This window comes from Heterodontus francisci, chromosome 31, assembly GCF_036365525.1.
Source record: "Heterodontus francisci isolate sHetFra1 chromosome 31, sHetFra1.hap1, whole genome shotgun sequence".
NCBI classification, from domain to species: Eukaryota; Metazoa; Chordata; class Chondrichthyes; order Heterodontiformes; family Heterodontidae; genus Heterodontus; species Heterodontus francisci.
Genome location: NC_090401.1, coordinates 38174554 through 38201284, shown reverse-complemented (window position 1 = coordinate 38201284; position 26731 = coordinate 38174554). Strand labels below are relative to the sequence as shown.

The 26731-nt window shown below is 40.9% G+C and overlaps 1 protein-coding gene across 4 annotated transcripts in view; it reads right to left on the bottom strand.

The window, feature by feature from the left end:
* Positions 1-2380: 2380 nt before the first annotated feature.
* LOC137347161 (hippocalcin-like protein 1) overlaps positions 2381-26731 on the bottom strand; it is a 132800-nt gene continuing 108449 nt past the window's right edge. For all 4 annotated transcript variants that reach the window (XM_068011327.1, XM_068011326.1, XM_068011329.1 and 1 more), the window contains 2 exons: positions 5694-5799; positions 2381-4121 (listed from right to left, as the gene is read on the bottom strand). In XM_068011327.1, the coding sequence (XP_067867428.1) occupies positions 4024-4121; positions 5694-5799 (204 nt within the window). In that variant the 3' untranslated portion in view covers positions 2381-4023. The remainder of the gene's footprint in view (positions 4122-5693; positions 5800-26731) is intronic.

Sequence of the window (26731 nt, the reverse complement as noted above, 5' to 3'; positions counted from 1 at the left end):
AAATGCTACCTATCATTTCTCTATTGAAATGCTGGTGGGCTCACTGTATATTTCTAATGTCTGCTTTGATCTTGTGCCACCTTCTCATGATTTTTGAGATCATCACAACTCCCTTGTATGTTGAGACTCCAAATGACATATTTATCAAACTACATTTCACAAATGCTGAGTAATTAATCATTAATATTCCTTCCAATTTGTGCATTACTATTCAACCTAAAACAAGGCAATTAACACCTCAGATGCTTCTGAAATGTTTACAGAATTTAGAAGATCCAATACAATTAGGCAAGAATGGTTTAGTCCCTTTCTAATTAAAAATGGAAAATTCTAGTGTCACACTCTCAGCTTCCTCACTTGCACTTGCCCCGGCATAATCTTGTTCAAAGGTCAAACCTCAGGTACATAGCAACAAATACAAAAGCCAAAGGAAAAGCAAGTACAAATACCTGCCTTAAATCTTTCTCCAAAAGAACAAGTTGCCACTAACAGCACGGTCAGAAACTGGTTCCGCAACATAGCAAGCATTCCAACTGCTTAACCCATTGAAGACCATTGCGGCCTTACTGTAGAAAAATGTAATAAAAATCAAAGGTTTAATCTATTTAGACACGGTTATGATTTATCAAATGCTTTGGAGAGATTTGCCTTTTTTTAAAATGTGTTTTATGTCGAACATTGGCATTGGGTGGGATAGAGAGTGCGTTTGGAATATACAAAGGGTTTAACTGCACCACAGCCCAATAATAAATATATTGTTAACCATACTTTCAAAGGGTTGTGAACCAAATCCACTGCTCAGATTTCATAATTGAAATATTGGTGTGCACGTCATACAAGTTGCAACTAAACTTGCAACCGGGTGCTCCGGTTTCCTCCCATATGCCAAAGACTTGCAGGTTGATAGGTAAATTGGCCATTATAAATTGCCCCTAGTATAGGTAGGTGGTAGGGAAATATAGGGACAGGTGGGGATGTGGTAGGAATCTGGAATTAGTGCAGGATTAGTATAAATGGGTGGTTGATGGTCGGCACAGACTCGGTGGGCCGAAGGGCCTGTTTCAGTGCTGTATCTCTAAACTAAACTAAACATACTTTCTTTGGCCTCCTTATCTCGAGAGACAATGGGTAAGCGCCTGGAGGTGGTCAGTGGTCATACTAGGATGGGTGCAATCGGGAATCTGGGAGCAAAATGCGCTGCTCTGGTTCAAGTTTTTGCCCGGTCTTATTTGTATAATCATAAACCAGAAATCTCCTATGAACAGTGGTCAGTATAACAGAATTTTCTTTTCTTTTCATTAAAAAATATTCATTGATGTATTTAAGAGTGGTCATAACCTGCTGGGAGTTTTAGTAATACAGCGAAGAGTGAGTTTATAACAAAACAAATAAGCATTTTTACCCGCGAGTAACCTGATTTTAAATCATTGGCATTTACATGGGTTAAGTGGCTCGTTTGCTGCTCAAGATATCCTAAAGGATCAATATTGGAGGAGCACTGTGACTGCCTATTTTCGTCCTATTACCACAGATGAAATTATATCAGGAATCATTGGCTCCAATATTTATTGGTTGCTGGGAAGAGGGAGGGTGTGGTTTTGTTGATGGGACAGCTGGAAGTATGGGTTACACGCAGGTCCTACCGAATTTAACAGTAGGACCCATTTAAAAATTTGTAAAAGGTTTCCCATCGACAGCCAGTTTGATTGACAGGCTGGCTGCCTGTCGGGTGGAAAAATAGCCAGTGAGCAGATAGCAGGTCATTTGGAGATGGTGGTGGGAGTTGGAGATGGTGTGTGTAAAGAGGTTGGTTTGAGCGACCAGAAGTACTGCTGCTCCTGTAGGCCACAAGCAGTATAGCAAATGCACTTACCTCATGGATCCAGCCCTTCTCAGCTCTTTTTAGCTGCCTGAATTCCTGAGCCTCAGGAAACCCAGCCTCCATGGGTTAAAAATAAAAATGTAAGTAAAACGGAGGCACGGAGTATCTGTAAACCACACATTCCCATTAGCAGTAAATCTCTTTGAAAGATGATTATTTCTCATACTTTATGCAAAGGGAAGCATGACCCTAAATATTCATTGTTTGAAACCAAATTTTCATCTTGCTGAAGCATCAATTCTGATCAGCATTTGGTTCAAAATATTTTGAAACAAATCTTTTAAAACCATGTGGAGATTAGCCTAACTAAAAGCACCAAAATCTTCCCATTTCTGCCAAGCACTAAGTACTATTAGATCCAAGGAAGTAAAACACAGGACAGAAATTTCATTGACTTTGTCAAATGCAGATGAGCTAAACTTGTTAAGACACCAGTTTTAATGAGTAGACAATCAGGCTGGCTTCCAATGGGGGATAAAAATCCATTTCAATTCCTGCTTTAAAACAATTACATTTTAATTTAGAATAGTATCTGAAGATGAATTACATCAACACTTTTTAAAAAATACATTTACCTTTCAATACAACAATCCCCTGTACCATGACATAACATGCACAAATAATGGCTCCTCCAGATCTGAAGCCATGTAACACACCCCTGCTATAACAGATTTTGTGTACTTATTGGGAGGCTTAAATGTATACCTATTCCAGTTTTGTTAATGTAACATAGTAAGATATTAACAGTTTCAGGCAGAAGCAGACTTTTGGTCCATCTAGCCCATCTATCCACAGTATTTCCTTGTGCATTTCTAACAGCTATGAATTGTGCTGGTCTATGAGTGTTGGCCATATTGTGGGGTAGAAGTGAGGTATACCATGAAAATCCAGTGCAAAAGTCAATCTTACTTAAGACTTTTTCACTTGGGGGTGGCACTTATGCATCAATGAAATGCAAGTGGTCATTCACCACTTAGTCTATAAAATTGCAGATAGTGACTTTTCCATTAGGGTGGCCTATATAATGTTATTCTACCATACTTTATTCCATAGAGACAAGTACAAATCCAGTCTTAGCAGACTTGTATGATTTGTTAGAACATTTTTGGGGGATTTAGAATTAGGGGAGTTGATCCTCTTCCTGCAGGAGACACCCCTACCCACCCTCCAACTCTTTCCCCCTCCCCACCCTATGGTGAAATGGAATCTTGGAGGTAAGCCACATTTTTAGTTTGACATGAGCTGAAGGAAAACATCATAACTTTTGACAATTTAGAGAAGATCTACTCATAGTTTCTATTTAATATGAGGCCACTTGCTCAACTGTCCACAACCATGCTTTGGAAAACTGCTGGATTTTGGAATCATAGCAAAGGGAATTTGCTTAATTTAATAAAACAATGGTGCTTAATTGGAATGGGCTTTATTTTATAAAACCAAAATTATAGTCAGGGTACATTTTGTTTACATGTCAACAGTCTCACTGTGAACGTGAGGGCCACTCAAACATTTTGCCCCTGCTTAAACCTCACCTCGCAAGCATATTTGTAATACCACTCCTGCTTTCTAAGCTTAAACTACATGTCCCAAAGTGATCTGGGGCTCACTGAGTGAATCTGCTCAGGAAAGAAAAACTTTTCACATGCAGAACAGTTTAGATCATTGTGGGAATTGTAGTTGTTTTAGGTTTACAATACAAGAGCAAAAACTAGAGCAGTTACAATGCACTCGAAGCGTGTTCACAAACTCCCATATATGGTATTTTAGGGAGTGGCATCTTTACATTCGTGATGTCATTATTTATGTTTGGGTTCTGGGCCAATGTTGAACATGCGTATTACTCTGATCCATAGTGGAGAACATTACGCACTGCCCAATAATGCCCTGAAAGTGTTGGCATGCCTGCTTTTTGAAGAGTCCACTGTACAGAAAACACAAAACAAAAGTGACAACGCAGTGACTAAAAGCTCCTCTGAAGTCAGCTCGGGTAGAATATGCTATCCATGTCAGTCAATCACCCTCTTATGGCAGGAGGATCAATTCATGATGAGATGGAGGTCAGACAAAGGGTTGGCAATCCAGCTGGAATGAAAGCTTGCTCCTTTACTTCAGGCGATCAGTGCAGATACTATCATGTCCCATTAGAACTGAGATGCACTGCTTGGGTCACACTGTAGTAACCGTACAATGGATGGGTCACTCTTGGCACCTTTAATGAATTCTTCAAGGGACAATTTACCTGGAAGATATTTGCAAACAGGAAAGGGGTACATTAACAAGCTAACATTGAGTTTTCAAAATAACAGGCAGTCCATGGAAGTGGAACGTCTCACTTAAGTCTAAGAAGAGGGGAGGAGAACAATTCTGCTCGACATCAGTTTGTTACCTTCTCTGTACCTATTACTGACAGACAAATGGGTGGCTAAAATTATGAGTTTAGGAGTAAGAGTGTCACGGGTACTTTTTTGACATAAAGGGTAACAAACTTGGAGTAAATCATCAAGGAATGCCATCAAGTAAACAACATACATAGATTCATGCAGAGGTGTTCTTACAATTTTGATGTCTCTCTACCAACTCTTCTGTTCACAGCAAAAAGCAATTTCTATTAAGAGATTAAGTTTATTATTGTCTGAAACCTGCCCCCTTGTATGTACCACATATGAGACAGTGATCAACAAAGAGCCCCTAGGTTGTGGTGTTTGGAATGCTGGAGATATATGGCATGTGTAACTCGCCATCATGCTTTGCTCAAAAGGTGGAAATGCTATACCGACAAACCTAGGCTAAAACTTCTTGGTCAGATTTAGTGACCGATTAATTCACAGAAGTCAAATGATACCAAAAGGTACTGAATCAGCACAACAGTATTATCAGCCAACAAGAGAAATGATGTAAATGGCCATTTTTAGCTGGCTGTTCAGGATTTCTTTCTGGCTGGATGCATAAAAGTACATCAGGGATTGATCTGTGCATTTCTATCACACAACCTTAAAAAAAAACCTGGACAGCTGAGTTTTAAATGTTTGAAATCAGCTAAAAGTAAAGTTAAAAATCACACAAACAGAAGAGAGAGAATGTACACATTACAAAGGGTTCCAGGGCAAGGAAAGATGGTGTTCAAAACTTATTTATAATATACCATTAGGGCTAATAATCAAGCATATATATTTATTACTGTAATATTGATGTTTGCTACAGCATCATAGATTTGAAATTATTTCTCTGCAATATTTTAACTCACTAGTTATCATATTTGCATCAAATTCCTTTGTGTGCTATTTTAAGGAATTAATTAATAAGATTCCCTTAGAAGAATTAACAATTTTGTTCGAATAACATGCAAATAAATTTGATGTGAATCCGCTAAACCAGTGTAGTAAAAATAATGTACACAGGGGCTGAATCCTACATTACGTGAGCTGCAACCATTGAGTGAAATGGCCAAGCTAGAGTCTAAAAATCCCAGGAGCTATCATGTGGAGTTAAAAGTGTCTTTTTCATTCTCTCATTAGTTCTTAATGAGAAATAACAATTAATTTTAGTCTTTAGTTCTTCTCTCATTGGACTTTGCATTTTTTTTTTTGGTCCATTTACCTTACTATTTCATTCCTCTGTGCCCACAGTGGAACAAAGCACTTCTCTTTATTTAAGCTACCACAGACACAGGGACACAAAGACACACAGAAGGGACAATGTCACACGAGTTCTTAGTGGCCTGCATTGGGTCTTCTGATGCAAAGAGTATTGAAGATAGGGCAGAGTGTGAAGGTTGATGAATCGGAGAAACGATGAGCAGTTTGATAGTTACCATCATTATTTGTATCCATCTGCCTGAAGATTTTATCTGTTCTTTTCTCTGGTGTTGCTTCATCTTCAGGCATCTTCATCACAGTGGACACCATCTTGTAGATTGCCTGTCAAAATAAGAATGCCCAATAAATTCATCAAATAACATTCATCTTTCAATACATGGTTTGTACCTCTCCTCAAATAAGGGAGCTAAAAGTAAAAAGTGTTGTAGTTAGAAACAGCAAACATGCTCACCTGCAGCTACATAAAACTATTTAAAATTTGAATAATACATAATTAAAATACTTTTGTTGGCATTATGCAACATTTAGATAAATGGTAAACAATAGATGCATGTGCTTTCAATGTGGAAAATTAATTTTGTGTATTACACTTTTTCTTTTTAACTGTTTTTCTTAGAAATCTTTCCTCGAAGGTAGGATTGTCAGCTGTAGTTGAATGCATTCCTAGAGGTTTCATGACCTTCGACCTCCAACCATTCACACAACACCCCCGCCCAGCCCCTCCCCACCGCCCGCCACCATGCCTATGCTATTTATCACCCAAAATGTCCATCCTCGTTCCCATGCCAATTGGAAAGAAAAAAAAAGAGAGAAGAAAGACTTTCGTTTATATAGCACCTTTCATGACCTCAGGACATCTCAAAGCACTTTACAGCCAATGTGATAGTGACCAGATTATCTGTTTTTGTGATGTTGATTGAGGGATAAATATTGGCCAGGACACTGGGGATAACTCCCCTGCACTTCTTTAAAATAGTGCCATGGGATCTTTTTACATCCACCTAAGAGGGCAGACAGGGCCTTGGTTTAATGCCTCATCAAAAGACAGCACCTCAATATTGCACTGGAGTGTCAGACTAGATTTTTGCACTCAAGTTTCTGGAGTGGGTCTTAAACCTACAAACATCTGACTCAGGGGCAACAACACTACCAACTGAACCACAGCTGAGACCACATAAGTGAACTGATTCTTATTTAGCCAATTGGATGATTCTTTACCGTCAGTCAAACTGCACTCCCCACCAACTCCAATATATGTATAACTAAAACAAAAGTGTTTAGAGAAAATGAAGAAAAAACTATTCTCTTCAATGCACCTATGATGTTGCTCCTGGGTTGCTCACAGCAATGTCTAGATTAATCTTTAATTTCTGAAGGGTTGGCAACCCTAATTGAACAATTCCTCTGCAAAACCCAAAATACAGCCATTTTAAGACACTGGAAATGGAAAAGTGCATGGCATCAGAAGCAAGATGCCTCAGAATGCCTACAGAATGGAACTGTTTCACATTCAATCAGGTTTATGGTGCGATTCCAAAATTTTGTTTAATATTTCCTTATTTGAAGTGTCCAGTGTTCAGAATTGGATTCTTGCTGAACTGTCAAACCTAATAAAGCTTGATAACTTATACAATTGTGGAAAATAAATAAGACCTTAAATGATAGAATATTATGGGCTAAATTGTGGCGAGTCGAAGAGACTTAGTAGTTGGCAGGAAAAAAGACAGAGGCGCAAGGGGAGAGCCAACTGTGCAACTGCCCCGACAAACAAATTTCTCTGCAGCACCTGTGGAAGAGCCTGTCACTCCAGAATTGGCCTTTATAGCCACTCCAGGCACTGCTCCACAAACCACTGACCACCTCCAGGTGCATATCCATTGTCTCTCGAGATAAGGAGGCCCAAAAGAAAGAAAATTTGGTGAAAGTACAAACAAACCGCTAAAGCACCTGTCGTGATTTCCTAATAATTCTTCACATCCTCCTCCCTCCACACAGCCCTCAACATACACATTCACACATTATAGCAGGAGTTGTCGGGTGACAATCAGGAATTATATTCAGGATCATTTATTGTTGGGCAGCTACAGTGCTCAAGTTCTGTCCTGGATGAAATCAACTAATAGCGGCGCAGTGGTTAGCACCACAGCCTCACAGCTCCAGGGACCCGGGTTCAATTCTGGGTACTGCCTGTGTAGAGTTTGCAAGTTCTCCCTGTGACTGCGTGGGTTCTCGCCGGGTGCTCCGGTTTCCTCCCACAGCCAAAAGACTTGCAGGTGATAGGTAAATTGGCCATTGTAAATTGCCCCTAGTGTAGGTAGGTGGTAGGGAATGTGGGATTACTGTAGGGTTAGTATAAATGGGTGGTTCTTGGTCGGCACAGACTCGGTGGGCCGAAGGGCCTGTTTCAGTGCTGTATCTCTAAATAAATTTTAAAAAAATAACTGTGGGTTTTCTGGCCTGAAACTCTTTGGATATTTTCATATGTACCAGGAATGAGTTGATATGCTGAAAATAAAACTCGCCTCCAGTGGGCTTTGTTCATGGGAACTGTTGAAAATCTAACATGCCTTTATTAAATACAAACAATCTGCTCACTCACTCCATTGAGACCAGAATATATTCTTATAACGTTCTCAATAAGGTTGGAGATCAGAATGTAGCTATTTTCAGGAAGTAGTTTGTGAAAAATCATATGTGAGTCCAGATTTGGAGAAATGGCTTGCAATTCTCCAGAATTTGTTCAGGCAAATTCAGTTTTGAATGTGATGGGAATCCCTTCCCAAAAGTGGCAACACAGTCTTTACTGATTGCCAGAGTTAAACCATGTCAAACTTGTATTATTAGAACCACTCAAACTGGTTTTATATTTGCTGTTAGAGGTGTTAGTGTTAGAAGTTTAATGTAGCTGATGGCAATCACAATGCAAACTAACTGGATTGACTAAATCTTGCTGCCAGCAAGATCCAGAATAACACAGAAGGAACTTCAGGCTTGGGTTATCAGCTGTTGCCTCCACACAAGCATGAAGTGCCAACTGAAAGGAATCTGCTCCAGCGCTGGGATATTAATGAGAACTAAATAGTTCAGCACTGAAGGGGAAGAACAGAGCAAAGGAGCATAAACCTCAAGAGGTTGATTTATTGCTATAAACAACCAGAGCAGTTAAATGGTCTTCTGTATCTAAGGATATAATCACTCTTCTTTGCAGCTGCATATAGTGATACCACTACTCCCAGCCAAAATGGAGATGATTGGGTAATTCCCCCATCAATTACACCTGAAAACCACATTGCTGTAAGTTACTGGGGTTGATATTACACACACATACACAAAATCGGTATTATGTAACTATCCTCCACTCACTGCAATGTTCTGGAGAATTGGCCCTGCTTTTAATGTTTGCTGTAGTTCGTAGAGAGTCTTTTCTAAATAGTCTCCATTTGCTGAGGAAATAGACTGTTACAAGTTTTGCCATAAGTCCCACCCCGCATCGAACTCATTGGATACCACAGTGGTGTCAATAAACACTCTGCTAATTTGAAGCTGAGGTTACATTGAGAGGCAATAACACAAAACAAACTGAAATTACACACCAGGTCCATATGCAACTGAAAAGAAATACAACAGGTTATATGTTTCGGATGTAGGCTCTCATCAAAGCAGACCTGACAAAGGGTCAACATGAAACATGCTAAAAAGAGAAGAGGCAGGTTACGATATATACTTCCATCATTTTCTGGCTTTATTCCAGATTTCCAGCATTCACTTTATTTCCTGTTATCTCTTTAATTAGGAACTGTTACAACAGTCAAAGAGGAGTTAAACATAAATAGCTTCCTGCAGCAATGGTTTCTCAGGAAATATCAAAAAAGTTTCTCAGGAAATATCAAAAAGTTGACGTGAGCCATTTTTATAATTTTAGCATAGATGGAGAGATACGTCCCAGCATTTAAACTGCCTTGTGATTTCCCTCTTTTGACCAGCAGAAATATATTTTTGGTATATTGAGCAGTATAATAAGCAACAGGACTTACAGCTAGCAGGACAAACTTCATCCTGATATTAATTTCAATCGCAAAGATTGGATAAAATTATACTGCGGTACCAGTCAATGCAGTGATTTCCCATATTCTACAGCATGCTCCAGAAAACCCTGGTTCAGTGAATAAACTATTTGAAAAAAAACCTACCTTCTCACTTTCCTCTCCGTCATGAAAAATAGAAATAAGAAAGTCACCCGGTACCTTCTCTTTTCATAGAACTCTCATTGGAGAACACATTTAATTAGTGCCCTATTTTTAACCACAGGAAGACATCTATCACAACTGTAACAAACTCAACATAAAAGCCTCTAACTCAGTAATATGAGCATGTGAATTCTTTCAAGACATTAGTGACTTTTATTGCCTTCACCTGCACCTCATTAACTGATAATAGGACTGATATACATTTTTTCCTATTAATTCTTGTAGTAGGTCTCTTGATCTGAATGGAATTCCCCACATAGCATTAAATTGTGCCTTTTAATTAGACAAGAGACATGGAATAACAAAGTGAGTTTCGACGAACACAAATTTTTCCACATTCCTCATTTGTTGCTCCATGCCTGAATCCGTGTTATTGGGAAGCCAAAATCTCTCTATACCCTTGCTGTGGCTCTTAAATAAGCATACTGGATTTGCATAGCCTTCAATAATGGTAAAAAAATTATCAACATGTGCCAGCAGAGGGCACTTTAAGTATAGTTAGTACTGTGCCATACCTCCATTCATTTTCTTGCAAACTCAAATGACACACCACTCAATTACTGGCAAACAAACTCAAGGACTGGGCTGCCAAATAATAGTTCCAAAGTAACACTATTGTTTGTTGCAACATCTCCTAGTAGATGAACTGATAGACCAAGACCATTAATAGACCACACATTCTTCATGGCACTCAATGTTTGTACGGTCACAAGAGACAGAGCATTTATCAAAAAAAGGGATTAAAGCTACCATTTATTCTTTAGGCTAACATTAGGTAGTTTACCTATAGAGACTTGTATACAAGCCATTTACTTTATTGTTGAGTCTTGGGTAAGGTGTAGACAGGTTTATTGTCAAAGCAGAGAGAAATTATGCTCCTTTTCCAACAGTCAAAATTATCTTTCCCAGGCTCTCCAACAGCACAGCAGCAAAGCATACAGCCTGGTGTGACACTGAGTCATATAGTCTAACACGTTTTTCAGTCCCTGATCTAATCTCAGCCCAATAACAATTGGGAACCTACTGTTGCCTCGGTGTCCTTGAATTAGGAGTCTTACTGCTGATCACTCCCAGCAGTCTGTGCTGTAAGCAGCACACATGTGAATGTCAGATTGGGTTGAGTTGTAAGGTGAGGTCATCCCCAAGTGATTATCCCCTTGGAACTCACTGTTGAGCCTCATGCACTAAAAATGGCCAGTTGGAGAATTAGCAGAAGGTAGCTAGTACTCTTCGATCTGGTGTTGCCATCAGAAGGGGGCGGGGTGGAAATGAAATTGTCGACTTTCTCCAGAAAGTAATTTGATGGCCCTCTCGCTGTTCGGCCTTTTAGATGGCCCGAAGACAACCAGTCCACAGACAATAGGAAGGTCAGAGGAGTTGTCCATAGACTTTTAAGCATAACTTAGCCAGAAAATGCATCTTTGCCAGCTGCATTATGAACTCCTGTTTCAAGATAGTAGTGATACATTACTCTCTGAGCACCACTCTGCTCTCTTTATTTCCTATCCAGCAAATGTTTTCTGTTAAGTTAAACAGCAATACGGTTACTTGTTCTCTGCACATGCACACACCATGGTGGTGTTATTCCATTTTAAACCAAGCATTATTAGGCAGCTTTGACACTGAAGATGTCTTGACCTCAAACTTACCAGACCAACACCATGAATTCAGTGGACCATGAACAGAATCTAGAATTCAGAAGTAGTTTACAAACCTATAAAAAATTGGCTTCCACTGCTGCCAGAGCAAGGTAGACCAGGTTATTTATCCTTCTGAGTGCAGTCAACTGTGGGGGAGCTATATGTTTGTCATCAGCCATTCTCAAATAATGTGAAGTGCCATAGTGTTACGATCGAGGTGGGAGCAATGCACTGTCAATTCAGTCCCATCACTCCACAGGTCACAGCATATTATTAAAGTTTTCCCACCCAACAGGAAAGCAGCCAAATTAAACACTCCAGTAACCCCCAGAATAAAACAGAGCAAACCAGGTATCTTTAGACAACAACAAAATTAACAATTTATTAAAACTAAATCTTAAATATTATTTCGATAACCCTATGTCTAAAGACCTTATAACTTCTTATATTAACCTAACTCCCCCATTCACATACACACACTCAAAAATCAATGCTTAACCTTTTTTTTTTACATGATGTTTTAAAAATTAGCTGTTTAAGAATAAATAAATAACTGGGTTGTTAGTCTTTGTGTGTTACGTTCCTGATGGGTGAGGTAGCCTCGTATAAAAATAATCAAATGCCACTCAAATTCTCCACGCGGATTTGATGTAACAGTCTTTTCTTGAAAGGCATTCAAAGCACTTCAGCTGCAGCAGGCGTCAAACAGTTCTTTCAACACGGGATATAACGACAGGTCTATGTTTGGATTTTAAAATTGGTAGATTTCAGTCGAAGCTTGACTGTGAATTCCAGAAAACACAATCAGTCAAGAGAGATTCAATCGTGAAGCAGACTCCTTGCATTGGAAGTAAAGAAAAAAGAATTTTGCTCCCTCCAGCAAGATGAACGTTCTGTTCAAAAGAGTTTCTTCACCTTAGGCAATTAACACAGCTTGTGGCTCATTGTAGAATTTCTGAATAGAGAATTCTCTTCTTTCAAGACAAGCACGCTTCGCTGGTGTCTCTCAAAACTGGTTTCAGCGAGTCCCTGCACACAGTCGAATTGAAACATTATACCATGTGACCTCCTCACTCTCCTGCTGTTGACTAGGTAACAGGTGCAGCTGGCACACTGTACTTCTTAGTTTTTAAAAGCACACTGCTCCAATCAGGGGAGAAAAAAGAAACAGTTCCATGACAATAGTAAGACGTGCAGGATAGTGTTCAAAGTTGACTTCAATGTTTCCTCACAACTTCACACGATCATAAAGCAATTATAGATGAGGAAGGCCACTTAGCCCATTCTTAGTTGATCCATCCAGAAAGACCTGACATTATTCACACTGCAGCATTTTAATTATTTCTTAAATTATTCCAGGATTTTTCCTCTCCTACTGTTATCTGGAAATCCATTTTTTTGTGCTGATCACTCTTTGAGAAGTAAATCTGTTATCAGGAAGCACTAATTCTCAGTGCTTCTCCTGACACTGAGGAACCTACACAGGAACACGAGTAGGCCATTCAGGCCCTTGAGCCTGTTCCCCCATTCAATTAGATCATGGCTGATCAGTATCTTAATTTTATCTGCCCGCCTTGGTTCTATAACCCTTCATACGCTTGCTGAACAAATATTTATCAGTCTGAGTTTTGAAATTTTCAATTGACCTAACCTCAACAGCATTTTGGGGGAAGAGTGTTCCAGATTTTCACTACCCTTTATGTGACTTAGTACTTCCTGACATCATCCTCAAACTGCCTGGATCTAATTTTAAGGTTGTTCCCCCTTGTTCTAGAGGAAATAGTTTCTCTGTATAAAATCCTTCAATCATCTTAAACACCCCAATTAGATCACCCACGAAGAGCAGACATCAGACATTATGGGATGTACACTGAGGCACTACAGTATCAGACCATCTTCAGGGAAACAAACCCCTTATAGCTACAAGTATTACACAGAAAATGAGGCAGGTTTTGAAACCACAATGGACACCAGCAGGGCAGAAGCATTTCTTTAATGTTTTTCAAGTGAAGCAGAGGGGTCACTGCAATTCAATTGACTGTGAATAGCTGGTTCATTCCTGCAAGACTGATCTTGGCCAGCTTCCAAATACGTCACTGATCAGCAGTGTATTTAAATATATTGCAGCATAGTGTCCTGAGAGTGATCAGCCCAGGAGGGCTTTGCTATTGCAATTTCAAGTGGACACAAATTATTTCCACTGTGGAGATAAAAGTACTTCCAAAGCATCACATCCATATGAATTCCAATTTGATCCAAGCAAAATACTTGAATGAGCAATGAGTTCCTTTGTATAAATTCCATTATGCAGAAATGTTGATTCTAATGCACCAATTTACAATTCAATCTCATTTTACTGAATGCTTTCAATCCAAAGAACCTTAACCAAGCTTAACATTTTGGTAAAGTACAGCAAAACACCTTATGATGAACTCCTTCTGGGATAAAAAGTTTAAAGGAGACCTCATGTACTGCCTGAATCTGCTCCAACTAGGGTAAAATATTGTCTTTTTGAATCAGGTTAGAAGTGAAGGTCATATCTGAAATGTTAAGCCTTTGTAGAAAGGGTTCTACTATATCAATGGACAGTACACTCACATTGCCAATCCACTTACCAGCTCCATTTAGAAACAAAACTTGATAATTTATCCCATATGCTACTACCTTCCTGTAAAAGATATACTTATATCTTTATTGGGAAGGAGTGATAAATTTGGCTGAGGGGGAAATGCTGCCAAACTGATCTTTTATCACATGCATCCATAAAAGTCCTGATCCACATGCACACATCATTTACATGCAAAACTAATTAAATTTTCATCAAGATGCAGGTGGTGTTTCCATTCAAATACATAATTGTAGCTGAACTGAGTGACTGCATTTACTCAATTGTTACAAAATTGGAAATTATAATCAAAAGGTTAAATCTTTCCAATATTCCCCAATGCATACACAGCTCAATTCTTAAAGGGTAATTATATTCCCTTGTCAAATTCATGAGGGAATAAATAATTTGAAAAAGCAACGAAAAAAAACCTAATGTGTAGGAAATAACATCTTGACTCCATCAGTATCTAAATCCACAAGATGTTAATTACACCAGTCATACAGCTCAGTAATTTCACTGACTAATAGTTCATGAAAAGTAAATCAAAGTTTCTCTGATTTTATCAAAGGTGCAATTTATCATTTATAAAAATTCTGCATTCCTGTTTAAAGAAAAGAATTGTAAAAATGAATAATACTCCTCTAGTTAGACACTTATGGTGTAATCAGCACACTGGCCATGACAGTGAGATGTAATCTCCCCCACCAATACCACTTCTGCACAGGGAATACCTTAGCAGTGACTTTCCACGTTCGCAGCTAAACTCGCATAACCATATACCTTTACAGACTACCCATCAGCAATACCAAAGTTTATCAACTAGTTATAAGGAAATAAAATGTCCCAACATATATGTTGCATTACATCTTGCTCAATAGCTTTAGATTTTATGTTCTTCTTAAATCTTAAAGGATTATTTTACTTTCTACTTTTAGTTCAGTGCAACCTGTAACTGTGCATTTGATTGTTTTATTGGATCATGCCCTCTCACTCACATTTTTTTTTCTTTCATGGGATGTGGGCATTGCTGGCAAGGCCAGCATTTGTTGCCCATCCCTAATTGCCCTTGTGAAGGTTGCGTTGAGCCACATTCTTGAACCGCTGCAGTCCATCTGGTGAGAGTACTCCCACAATGCTGTTCGGAAGGGAGTTCCAGGATTTTGACCAGTAACAGTGAAGGAATGGTGATATTGTTCCAAGTCAGGACGGTGTGTGGCTTGGAGGGGAACTTGCAGATGGTGGTGTTCCCATGCATCTGCTGCCCTTGTCCTTCGAGGTGGTAGAGATTGCCAGTTTGGAAGGTGCTGTTGAAGGAGCCTTGGTGTATTGCCGCAGTGCATCTTGTATATTGGACACACTGCTGCCACTGTGTGTCGGTGGCGGAGGAGGTGAATGTTGAAGGTGGTGGATGGGGTGCCAATCAAGTGGGCTGCTTTGTCCTGGATGGTGTCAAGCTTCTTGAGTGTTGTTGGAGTTGTACCCATGCAGGCAAACGGAGAGCATTCCATCACACTCCTGACTTGTGCTTTGTAGATGGTGGACAGACTTTGGGGAATCAGATGGCGAGTTACTCACCTCAGAATTCCCTGTCTCTGACCTTCTCTTGTAGCCACAGTATTTATATGGTTGGTCCAGTTCAGTTCCTGGAGAATGGTAAACCCCAGGATGTTAATAGTGGGGATTCAGTGCTGATAATACCACTGAATGTTAAGGGGAGATGGTTAGATTCTCTCTTGTTGGAGATGGTCATTGCCTGGCACTTTTGTGGCACAAATGTTACTTGCCACTTATCATCCCAAGCTTGAATATTGTCCAAGTCTTGCTGCATATGGACACAGACTGCTTCAATATCTGAGGAGTTGCGAATGGTACTGAAAATTGCACAATCAGCGAACATCCCCACTTCTGACCTTATGACGGAGGGAACATCATTGATGAAGCAGCTGAAAATGGTTGGGCCTAGGACACTACCCAGAGGAGCTCTTGCAGCAATGTCCTGGGACAAAATGATTGGACTCCAACAACCACAACCATCCTTTGTGCTGGATATGACTTCAACCAGTGGAGAGTTGTCCCAATTCCCATTGACTTCAATTTTGCCAGGACTTCTTGATGCCACACTTGGTCAAATGCTGCCTTGATGTCAAGAGCAGTCACTCTCACCTCCCCTCTGGAGTTCAGCTTTTTTGTCTATGTTTTGACCCAGGCTGTAATGAGGTCAGGAGCCAAGCAGCCCTGGCAGAACACAAACTGAACATCGTTGAGGTTATTGCTGTGTAAGTGCTGCTTGATAGCATTGTTGATGACACCTTCCATCAGTTTGCTGATGATCGAGAAGAGGCTAATGGGGCACTAATTGGCCTGATTGGATTTGTCCTGCTTTTTGTGCATAGGACATACCTGGGCAATTTTCCACCTTGTCGGGTAGATGCCAGCATTGTGGCTGTTACTGGAACAGCTTAACTAGAGGTGCAGCTGATGCTGTCAGTCTTCAGTACTGTAGCCAGGATGTTGTCAGGGCCCATAGCCTTTGCAGTATCCAGTGCCTTCAGCCATTTCTTGATATCATGTGGAGTGAATAGAATTGGCTGAAGACTGGCATCTGTGAATCTGGGGACCTCAGGAAGAGACCAAGATGGATCATTTACTCAGCACCTCTGGCTGAAGATGGTTGCAAATGCTTCAGCCTTGTCTTTTGCACTGACGTGCTAGGCTCCCCCATCATTGAGCATGGGAATATTTGTGGAGCCTTCTTCTCCTGTTAGTTGTTTAATTGTCCACCATCATTCATGACTAGATAGGGCAAGACTGCAGAGCTTTGATCTGATCTGTTAGTTCTGGGATTGTTTAGCTCTGTCTATCACATGGTGCTTCTGCTGTTTGGCATGCAAGTAGTCTTGTGTTGTAGCTTCACTAGGTTGACACCTCATTTTAATGTATGCCAGGTGCTGCTCCTAGCATGCCCTCCTGCTCTCTTCATTGAACTAGGGTTGATCCCTTGGCTTGATGGCAGTGGTAGCGTGAGGGATAGTCTGGCCCATGAGGCTACAGATTGTGGTTGAATACAATTCTGCTGTTACCGATGGCCCACAGTGGTAGTGCCACACAAAGATCTGTACTGAGAATTAAGAGGTATTTTAAGCTCCTCAACCTGCAGAAACCAGGCAAAATGGGAGTTAAAGTCCAAGTATTGTACTTATTTCTCTTAATCCATTCTGCAACCATTTTAATGCCACTGTTTTCTTCGTGCCCCACTCAGGCAGGAGCCTCGTGAACGCATAAACTGGGGTCCTAAGGGGTCAGAGGTGCAAATTTCCCTGTCTACCTACCTGTGAAACCTTCCTACCCACTCCACAACCTACCTGGCTTCCATACGAGTGACTTCAGGCTGCCCAATTTTAATTGGCCCAAAGCCAATGAGCTCCCTCTTGCCACTGTTGCGGGCATGAAGCAGGTCAGTGGAATGTTAATGAGCTATATGCATTAAAATGGACTGCAACTCATGGGTGGGTAGCCTGAACATCCTGCCAGTTGTCGATCTTGGAGATAAAATTCCTCTCATTAATCATTAGTACCTCATCGATTTTCTCAGCATGAAAAAGGAAAATAATTGTTGATCATCTGTTTAATTTCATTGAAGCTGGTGAGAACCAGCCGCTTATGGAAAGGATGAAGGGGAGAGGTGTTTGATAGACAGGCTGTAAAATTCTACTGTGTGTGGACATCCCAGCAAGACTCCACTGCCAGAAGCTCCTATAAAACCTGATGTACATTCGGGGCATCGCAGCATGCTGCAGGTGCTGCACATATTTTGGGCTTGCCAAACTTGGTGCATTATTATTTTTAAGGGTGTCCATTTGATTAATTGGTAGCAAACCTCTAAATCAGCACAACTTGAGCACATAATCTTGGGCAACAGTGAGTGAATGCTGCATTGTCTGAGGCAAGATATTGTACCGAGGCTCTATCTATCAGTACAGTTTTTTTTTGGAGGAAGAGCAGGAAGTTCCTCTCATTTTCTGGTCAACATTCAGCACCACCAAAACAGATTATTTGGTTCTACATTGCATTGCTGTTTGTGGGATCTTGCTGTGCGCTAATGGTTACCATGTTACCTACGTAACAACAGTAGCGACACTTCAGAAGTAATTTGTGGTTGTGAAGCACTTTGGGTAGCCTGAGGATGTGTAAGATATTGTATAGTCAGTCTTTCTTTAAGTCTGTGATGGCAAGGACATTAGTTCTACAGCCTACCGTAATGCCTTTTCGGACTCCCATTGGGCTCAGACTGATTAAATAACCTGTTCTTACGCACTGCATAATTATCAATCCAAAAGGCATTATTGCATTCAAATAGTCTGGAAAACAGCTGCGTGCCGAATGCATTTCTCCAAAACTGTTCCTTCTCGCTGGAGTATTGTTCATAAATATTGATAGGATGCTATTACTTCCAGAGAACAATGCCCCTTAGGATCCACCACTGGGACTAAAGGTAAATATTGTGCAGTTGAGAATTGTTTCTACCTACTTTATAAGGACAGTGATCAGCTGGACCCTTCCATCATCCATGACGTCTAGCTTCTACCTCCCCACGTTGCTGATAATCTGCATAAATGCATAGATAAAAGAGTCTGATAGAAGATGCAATTCTTTCAGTTATTCATCTGGGTTCATATTCCATCCCTTCACCAGAACAGGATGAAAAGCATTTTAAAAAGGAACAGAACAAAAGGGAAGGGAAAAGGAAGACACAGACACAGATACAGCAGAATGACCTATGGTTAAAAGGAAAACAAGATGGCTGAAGTGATGACATGAAATAGAAAGAATATTAAAAGAAATCAAAGACATTTAAGAGTCAGAAACAATAGCCCCAATTTTAAGAGAATGGAAATAAGCAGCTTGACAAAAAGAAAGCAGGTTGCCTCCAAGGGTACAGATTGCTCCACCTGTATCTCACTTTGACCATTTAAACATTTCTCCTTTACCTTTTAAGCAATTTATAACTCATTCAATGTCCTTCCGTTTATGGACATATGTGTGTTTTCACCCCTTTACTTTTGCTCTTATCCTTTCTAAATGTTGTTTATCTGACATTTCTTTCCAATTCTGATGAAACCATTAACTGGTTGGATCTGTCCCCAGATACTGACTGAGCTGCTGAATCTTTCTAACATTTTCCATTTTGGTTTCAGATCTACAGTATTTGCAGTTTTGTTTTTGCTTTTTAATAATCCTCCCATTGCTTCACTGTACAACCTTTGTAATCACCTTGATGCTCTGTTCAATTACTGACCTAGATCTCTTTGTACTGCCCTATTTTGCTTCCTCGGGGAGAAAAACACAATTGGAAAGGTTTTCTGGCACTTTTGTGATGGAACGTACATCCCACGAGGGCTTCCTGAAAAATGAATATTACATGAAAAATCGAAATTGAGCGATAGGATCCTAGACTAGGAAGATCCCTGTGGAGTTGCCTTTCTCATGAAGCATTAGGGGAAGTGACATTAGCACTGCAAGATCAAATTTTTGGGATCAACTAAAGGCTGTGATTATATACATATGTTGAATTCTTGGGATTATTAATCTTAAGTACTGCTGAAATTAGAGAGACATATTGTCGAAGCTTTTTGTCTTGCACTCATCCGGCCAATACACAAGAAGAACCAATGCAAGGGAAAACACCAACTTTTACTGCACGAGAAGAGAGTGCTGATTTGTTGGCAAGTGAACCTTGATTGGTAGAGGCGTTGCCATGAGAATGCACCAGTTTGACTGGCCAATCAGAGTTCACTTGCCAACTTACAGTATATATTGTTGTCTCCTCTTACATTGGTTCTTCTTGTGTATTGTCCTGATGAGTGCAAGACAAAAAGCTTCGCCAACATATCTCTATTTTCAGCAATACTCAAGTTCTGTACCACCAAACGACTATTTGATTATTAATCTGTTGCTATAAATGACAGAGCATATCCCCAAGGAACACTGTCCTATTTAAACTAGGACTGTGAGCTATGCTCACTGAAGCACCTCTCATAAAAAGGAATTAGAGATTGTTATAAGAATCGTTCAAATAACAGTCACAATGTCATAAGGAGAAAATGTGCAAAACATAAAAATGTTATTGTAAACTAATATTCTCACAGATACTAATATCTCAATGTTTTGCCAATTGTTTTTAATACAATATGAATTTTCTACCTCTGGTGCTAGGCCATTTCCATTTCACTTGCTCAGATCATTTTCTGTCCACTTGGCTGCGGGTGGGAACCTCGATCACAGCTCTGCTTGCAATCTGTTAATATGCACCAGTGCAGCTGAGGATCCTCACTATTGATACATACTCAGGAAATTGAAGCTTCAGAGTCAACACCAAACATTAAGCCAGGATGTCACACAGGTGCCCCAAGAATGGGGTTCAGTCCTCACCTCATAGCAACGCCTCCTATTGCACCAATTCCCACACCTTTCAGCAGCCTTATCATCAAATTAGGGATAGTTTTTGCTATAGGAGGTGGATTGAGGGATTTCAACCTATTTCAAAAGGCCCTAAAGGTCCACCAAAGCTAGGGGCCTGGCAGCTCACTGGATTGTGTTGTTTTGCACCCAGGCTTGATTGAGCCCAGGTCCTAGAGTTGAAAGGTCATTGTTTAACCCACTACACCATCTAACCTGTAGGGTTGCGCTGCTTCAGTGATGGTAAAAAGAAATTCCCTTTGCATTAGGGTTTACTGGCCATTTTAAGTCTGGTGCAAAATGAGGAGAACAACCTGCATTTATATAGGGCTTTTAACATAATAAAACATTTAAAGACACTTCACAGGAATATTATGGAACAAAGTCCGACACGGAGCCACACAAGGAGATATGAGGTCAGATTAGGGTATTCACCCCACCCACCACCTCAAACATTCACTTTTTCTATTATTGGTGCACCATGGCTACCATGTGCGCCATCTACAAAATACACTGTAGAACATGCCAAGGCTTCTTTGACAGCGTCTCTCAAACCAGGGCAGCAGGTGCGTAAGACCATCACCACATGCAAGTTCCCCTCCAGGTCACACACCAGCCCAGACTTGGAAATGTATCGCTGCTCCTTAAATCATCGCTGGGTTAAAGTCCTGGAACTCCTTCCCTAACAGAAATGTGGAAGTACTGCAGCACACAAACTGCAGCAGTTCAAGGTAGCAGCTCAGCACAAACCTTCTCAAGGGCAAATAGGGATGGGCATTAAATGCTGGCCTTGCCAGCAAAGCCCACATCCATGATGTTGGGGAATAACTATGGACATAACTTTGTGTCCCTTAGAGGCTTCTTGTTCCTGATCACTGTCCTTCGCCTACTGTTGGAATATATCAATGTGGGGATATTAGGCGAAAACAGGATAGAACTGATCTGCAATGCTCCCATTGATGGGTCTGGTTAAGTGGAAAATTAGTTTTCATTGGCTGATCAGTCACTAACTACAAGACATAAATTTCCTCACTAAATGGTTAGAAAATCATGTAAACAACTGCTAACATTTTGAATATGCACTCTCGGCAAGTGAAGCTCCCCACCAGAAATGCAAAGTTGGGAAATTACTTTGATTAGTTAACAATGCAAGGTAAATCAACACTGTGCACAAACAAAAGCAGCCAACAAAAAATATATATAATTGAGGAGCCAAGATATTCAACAAGAACAACTTATATGGTATCTTATCAACATACTATTAGTTATGGAGTTAAAAACTAATAGTACATTGATTAGGTATGACCAAATAACCAAACTTATTCTATAGGTCGCTTGTAGGTCACTTCCCTAATGTTAAACAGTCTTTTAACGCGGTGGTATTTCAGAGCATTTTGACTCGCAATTATTACTTATTTGTTAAATCACATATGAGTAAGGTTGGTGTGATGCAATGCAGCTGTACAGTTCCTGAATCCATTCCTGATTCCTTCAGATTAACTGTAATGTGTGTGGAAGAAGAACAGGCTTTGCACATTAATGATAAATCCATGTTAAATATAACTCCATAATCCATCATCCCCTTTAACGGATGAAGGTTGTCAGTAGTCATGCAACATCTATGAAGCAGCTCATTTACAGAAATTCCCTCTTCACAATGGACTTCAACATAGCTTGGCTGACACCAATGAAAACAGATTGAATGCCTGCAGCATTTACTCTGCGACAAAAGTGTTAAGCCCTGGTGAGACCTGTGTCTGGGGGTCTTTTACTGTCTTCACCTGGCCTTATTGTAACAGGGTTTAATTTTAAACACACTGGCCGGGATTTTACATCGGGTGGATGGGAGCTGGAAAGTCGGTGGCGAGCTCGCTTCTGCCTCGCCTGGGGATTCGTTCCACATTTTACGGGTCCCCAGGCTTTAACTGTCCCGAGACGGTACTTCCACCCGCTTGAGGGATGAAGTCCCGCCTCATTGAGCTGCTGGCCAATCAGCGAGCCGGCTGCTCTTAGTCCCAGCAGTGCCACTGGGAGTGGTGTCCACTGCTGGGACTGCAGCCCAGCCGACCGCAGAGGAAGACATGGAGCCGGGAGGTAAGGTAAATTTTGGTTGACTCGCCGGGGGTAATCGGTTGGGCCCCGGCGAGGCAAGCGTGGTCGGATGCGGGGAAGGGGGGGCGTGTTGGGGGTGGTTGGGGTAGTGGGGGCGGCCCTCCATCGGGTACCCTGCGCATGATCATCTGGGACGCCCCCCCCCGGGACGATCGTCAGCCGCCTGGTATTTCCAGGCGGCTTCTCTGGGTCCTCGGCCGCCCGCTTGCTACGTGTAAAATCCACGTGGAGGTGGGCGAAGGCCCTTAAGTGGCTGTTAAGTGGCCACTTAAGGGCCTTGACTGGCCTGGGGCGGGTGGGCCGTTTTTTGCCCAAACCGCCCTACGTAAAGTGGCGGCGGAGGCGGTATCGGCTCAGGAAGACCTCGCAGAGCCTCCCGTTCCATTTTACACCACCCCCCTGCCACCGTCCTGCTTGCTAGGGTGGCGTGAAATTCCAGCCACTGTGTTTTGTACTCACCTTTTGTGAATCCTTGTTCACAGCTTTCCAATTATAAGGCAAAGAACTGAGCACACCAGATTTTCTTTAGGTTTAAAGAAGAAAAGTGAAATTTATTAAACCTTAAACTTGAACTCTAATACGGTTAATGCCTACGGATATACGATGCGCCCACGCTAGCATGCGTACGCGATACACACATGCATATTGGGACAGAAAAGAGTAGAAGAAAAAGTAAAATGGAGAGGTTTGAGGCAGTTGAGAGGTGTTCACAATCCAGGAGCTAAAAGCCTTCTGAATTCAAATTCCCTGTTGGAAGTTCAAATTCAAAAAACTCCAACAGTCAGTCATGTGACTAAACTGGCCTGACCATATCTGTTTGTGTATTCGGCCATCTTAGTAGTTAACCTGGACTACTTCAAGGTCTGGTAATCAAAAGTCCATTGTGGGTTTAATTGGAGCAGGGAATAGCTCCTTTGTCCTTTAAAGTACTTGTCTGTTGATATGCTAATGTCTCTCTCCAGCCAAAGTCTCCAATTTTTTTTAAAGCAAGTTCTTTTTTCACCATCAGCAGTTTAAAATCAATGTTCATGTGGCGAAATTAATTTTCCTCATTCTTCAGACCTGAAATAAGTACACTAATAAGTTTCACATTGATGGATTACAGAATGGAACCACTTTTAAAAAATCTTTTCCTTTATTGTGGTTTCATTACGGTGCATATAATGGTTCAATAAGACGATCAATAGTCACTTTCTAGAATGTTATCTAAATTTAATAAGAAAATTCTCATGAGAACTCGGGGCGGCACAGTGGCGCAGTGGTTAGCACTGCAGCCTCACAGCTCCAGGGACCTGGGTTCGATTCTGGGTACTGCCTGTGCGGAGTTTGCAAGTTCTCCCTGTGTCTGCGTGGGTTTCCTCCGGGTGCCCCGGTTTCCTCCCACATGCCAAAGACTTGCAGGTTAATAGGTTAATTGGCCATTATAAATTGCCCCTAGTATAGGTAGGTGGTAGGGAAATATATAGGGACAGGTGGGGATGTGATAGGAATATGGGATTAGTGTAGGATTAGTATGAATGGGTGGTTGATGGTCGGCACAGACTCAGTGGGCCGAAGGGCCTGTTTCAGTGCTGTATCTCTAAACTAAAAGGTATGGACTTGATTCACCATTTTGATCCTTACTACATGAGGAACATTAGAACCAAAGCACAGAAGGAGGCCATTCAGGTGATCGTGCTCATTCTAGCTCTTTGAAAGAGTTACTCAATTAGCAGGACAATCATCCAAACCCTGCTCTTTCCCCATAGCCCTGCTATATGATACTTGGCCCATTAGACAGATCACCTCTCCCATTCCTTCATTTCAGCGTGCCATTTCATTTTGGCACTCAGCTCAGTCACATAAAAGCTTTTGATATTTGTTTTGGACAGTTTACAAATAAATGGATTATTATGAAAGGCTGACCGATAGAGATAAATATATGAGCCGATGTCTGTCTACTGCATTAATATTGGATAGATTAATATGAGCTTGCTTTCTCCACAGCTGCTGTGAGCTGTATTGAATGCAATGAATCACTTGGCCTTTGTCGGTCTCTTAAGGCAGAAGCTCCCTGCCATCCGTTGTTAAAAATAACGAGCCTTGAAATGTGGAAATTCAAGTTTAACTTGCAACGTGTTTACCACTTTTACTTCAGTTGAACCAATATCATGACTCATCACTTAAAAAAAGCAGAACTTATTTGTAGTTTAAGAATGAAAGAAATTAAAATTGGTGCAAGTGTGTTGCACTGTCCTCGGGATGTGCCAAACTGCTTTACAACCGCTCCCTGCTGCTTTGTAGGCAAACATGGCAGCCAGTGTATGCACAGCAAGATCCCACTAATGAGACACCAGTTAATTTGTTTCAGAGGTGTTGGTCATCAGCCAGACACTGGGCTTGAACATGGGGAGGAGCCGACCGCTGGATTCCACACAACTGAAAGTTACCCAACTTTTCAGACTCAAGTCCCACATTGCAATGTAAAATGGGATCATTCCGAAAGGAGAATGGAACATTCAGTACTCAGGAGGAAATACCAAGCTCAACACCCACGCCCTTCAGCAATGTAGCAGCTAGATTAATATTTAAACATTCTGTCAGCATCACTCTGAAATGCACAGGAGGAGACATACCATTGGCAGCACTTCCTAATGTGGAAATAACATGCTGCCATGTGATAACCACTTTTGTAGGATAATTTTTTTTTCAAACTGTGATGTAAGTGGGAGTGCGGTCTTTCTTCTTTCTATTCAATGCAGCTTAAAACAGCAAATCCCTATTGAGATAAGCATTTTAATATCCACAGATCTTCTGTTAACACAGTTTTATTTTTAAGAACAAAAGAAAAATATGAAATGAGAGAAGGCCATGTACTCCATCAAGCATGCTGCTTTCACAGGCCAAGAACACTAGATCCCATCAGAGACGACAAATTGGAGATCTGGCTGTTTGAGATTATAAAATCACTTTAAAAAAAAAAAATAGGAATTGGTATCTTGCCAGGATTTTAGCTCCTGTAAAATGGCTTCTGCAATTACATACCAGGAGGGATGGTCTGCTATCTTTGTTTCTCTTGTACTGGGAAAGGTCGGGAAATCCATATCGCTGACTAATACGCAGAATGCTTGTAGGCAATCTCCCATCAGAATAAACAATTTATTGGTTCCTCACATTGGTATTAGAGTTGACTGTGAATTTTTCTTGCAGTAGGCATTATCTGGATGCCTGTCCGAACAAGGGCTTATGTTTCCCAGATTCACAGGGAGATAGGCCGCACTGTTACCTGTAAAAATCTGATGAGTCTTTAATAATGAATGATATCTGCTATCTTCCTTTGTGCTATCTTGGATCAATGGGAAGAGAGATGGAGTCCTTGCTGGCTAGTTTCCTTCTCATAGTCAGACCAAAGGCTAATAAGGGACTCCATGAAGTTCATCCCTGACAAAAAGTTTTTCATTATAGAAATTTATTTCAAAGTTACTGATGAGAATTGTGAAGGTCTTTGACTTTTATTATTCTGGAACTGTTTTAGAGTATTGATAAGTCAAATATTCCTTTACTGCATTATTCAGCTGCCTGGTCTAAAAATGTATATAGTTTCTGCTATGAAATATTTGATTTGATTTCGGCTGATTTTAGCAAGGTTAGGAGTTATGCAATTGGCCCACTCTCTTCCCAGTGTAATATCAATGGTAATGGGGTCCATTCTTGTCTTGGACACGCGAGTGGAATAATCTGCACTTGGGTCCTGTTGGAACAGCGGGACCATTTGCAAATGGGGAACCTGATTCACAAATTGACAGGCTTCGCCAAGGCACTTTCTTAGAGTCAGGACATTAGCATCCTGCCTCTGGATTCCCAACCAATGAGGGAAGGTGGGCAGGATGGCACACTGGATCTGTCAGACGAAGGATTTCTAATTAAAGGGTCCACAGTATGGGTTACAAGGGCTCTCCAGCACTTGGATTTTTAAGGCTGCAGCAACCATAGGAATAGAAAGACCACCTGGTAAGGCTGCTGTCTTGGGTATCACACTCTTATTTGGAGGTCCTGCTGTGGGACCAAGGAAAGGAGGAAGATGATCTCTTCAACAAATCCTGCGATGGAAGTGATGGAGGAAGTGAGCAGAATTGTGATCCCTCCAACCTAGAGGCAGTGCACCAAGAAGATCCAAATACACCAGAGGGCAGGAAAGGTCAGTGGCATAA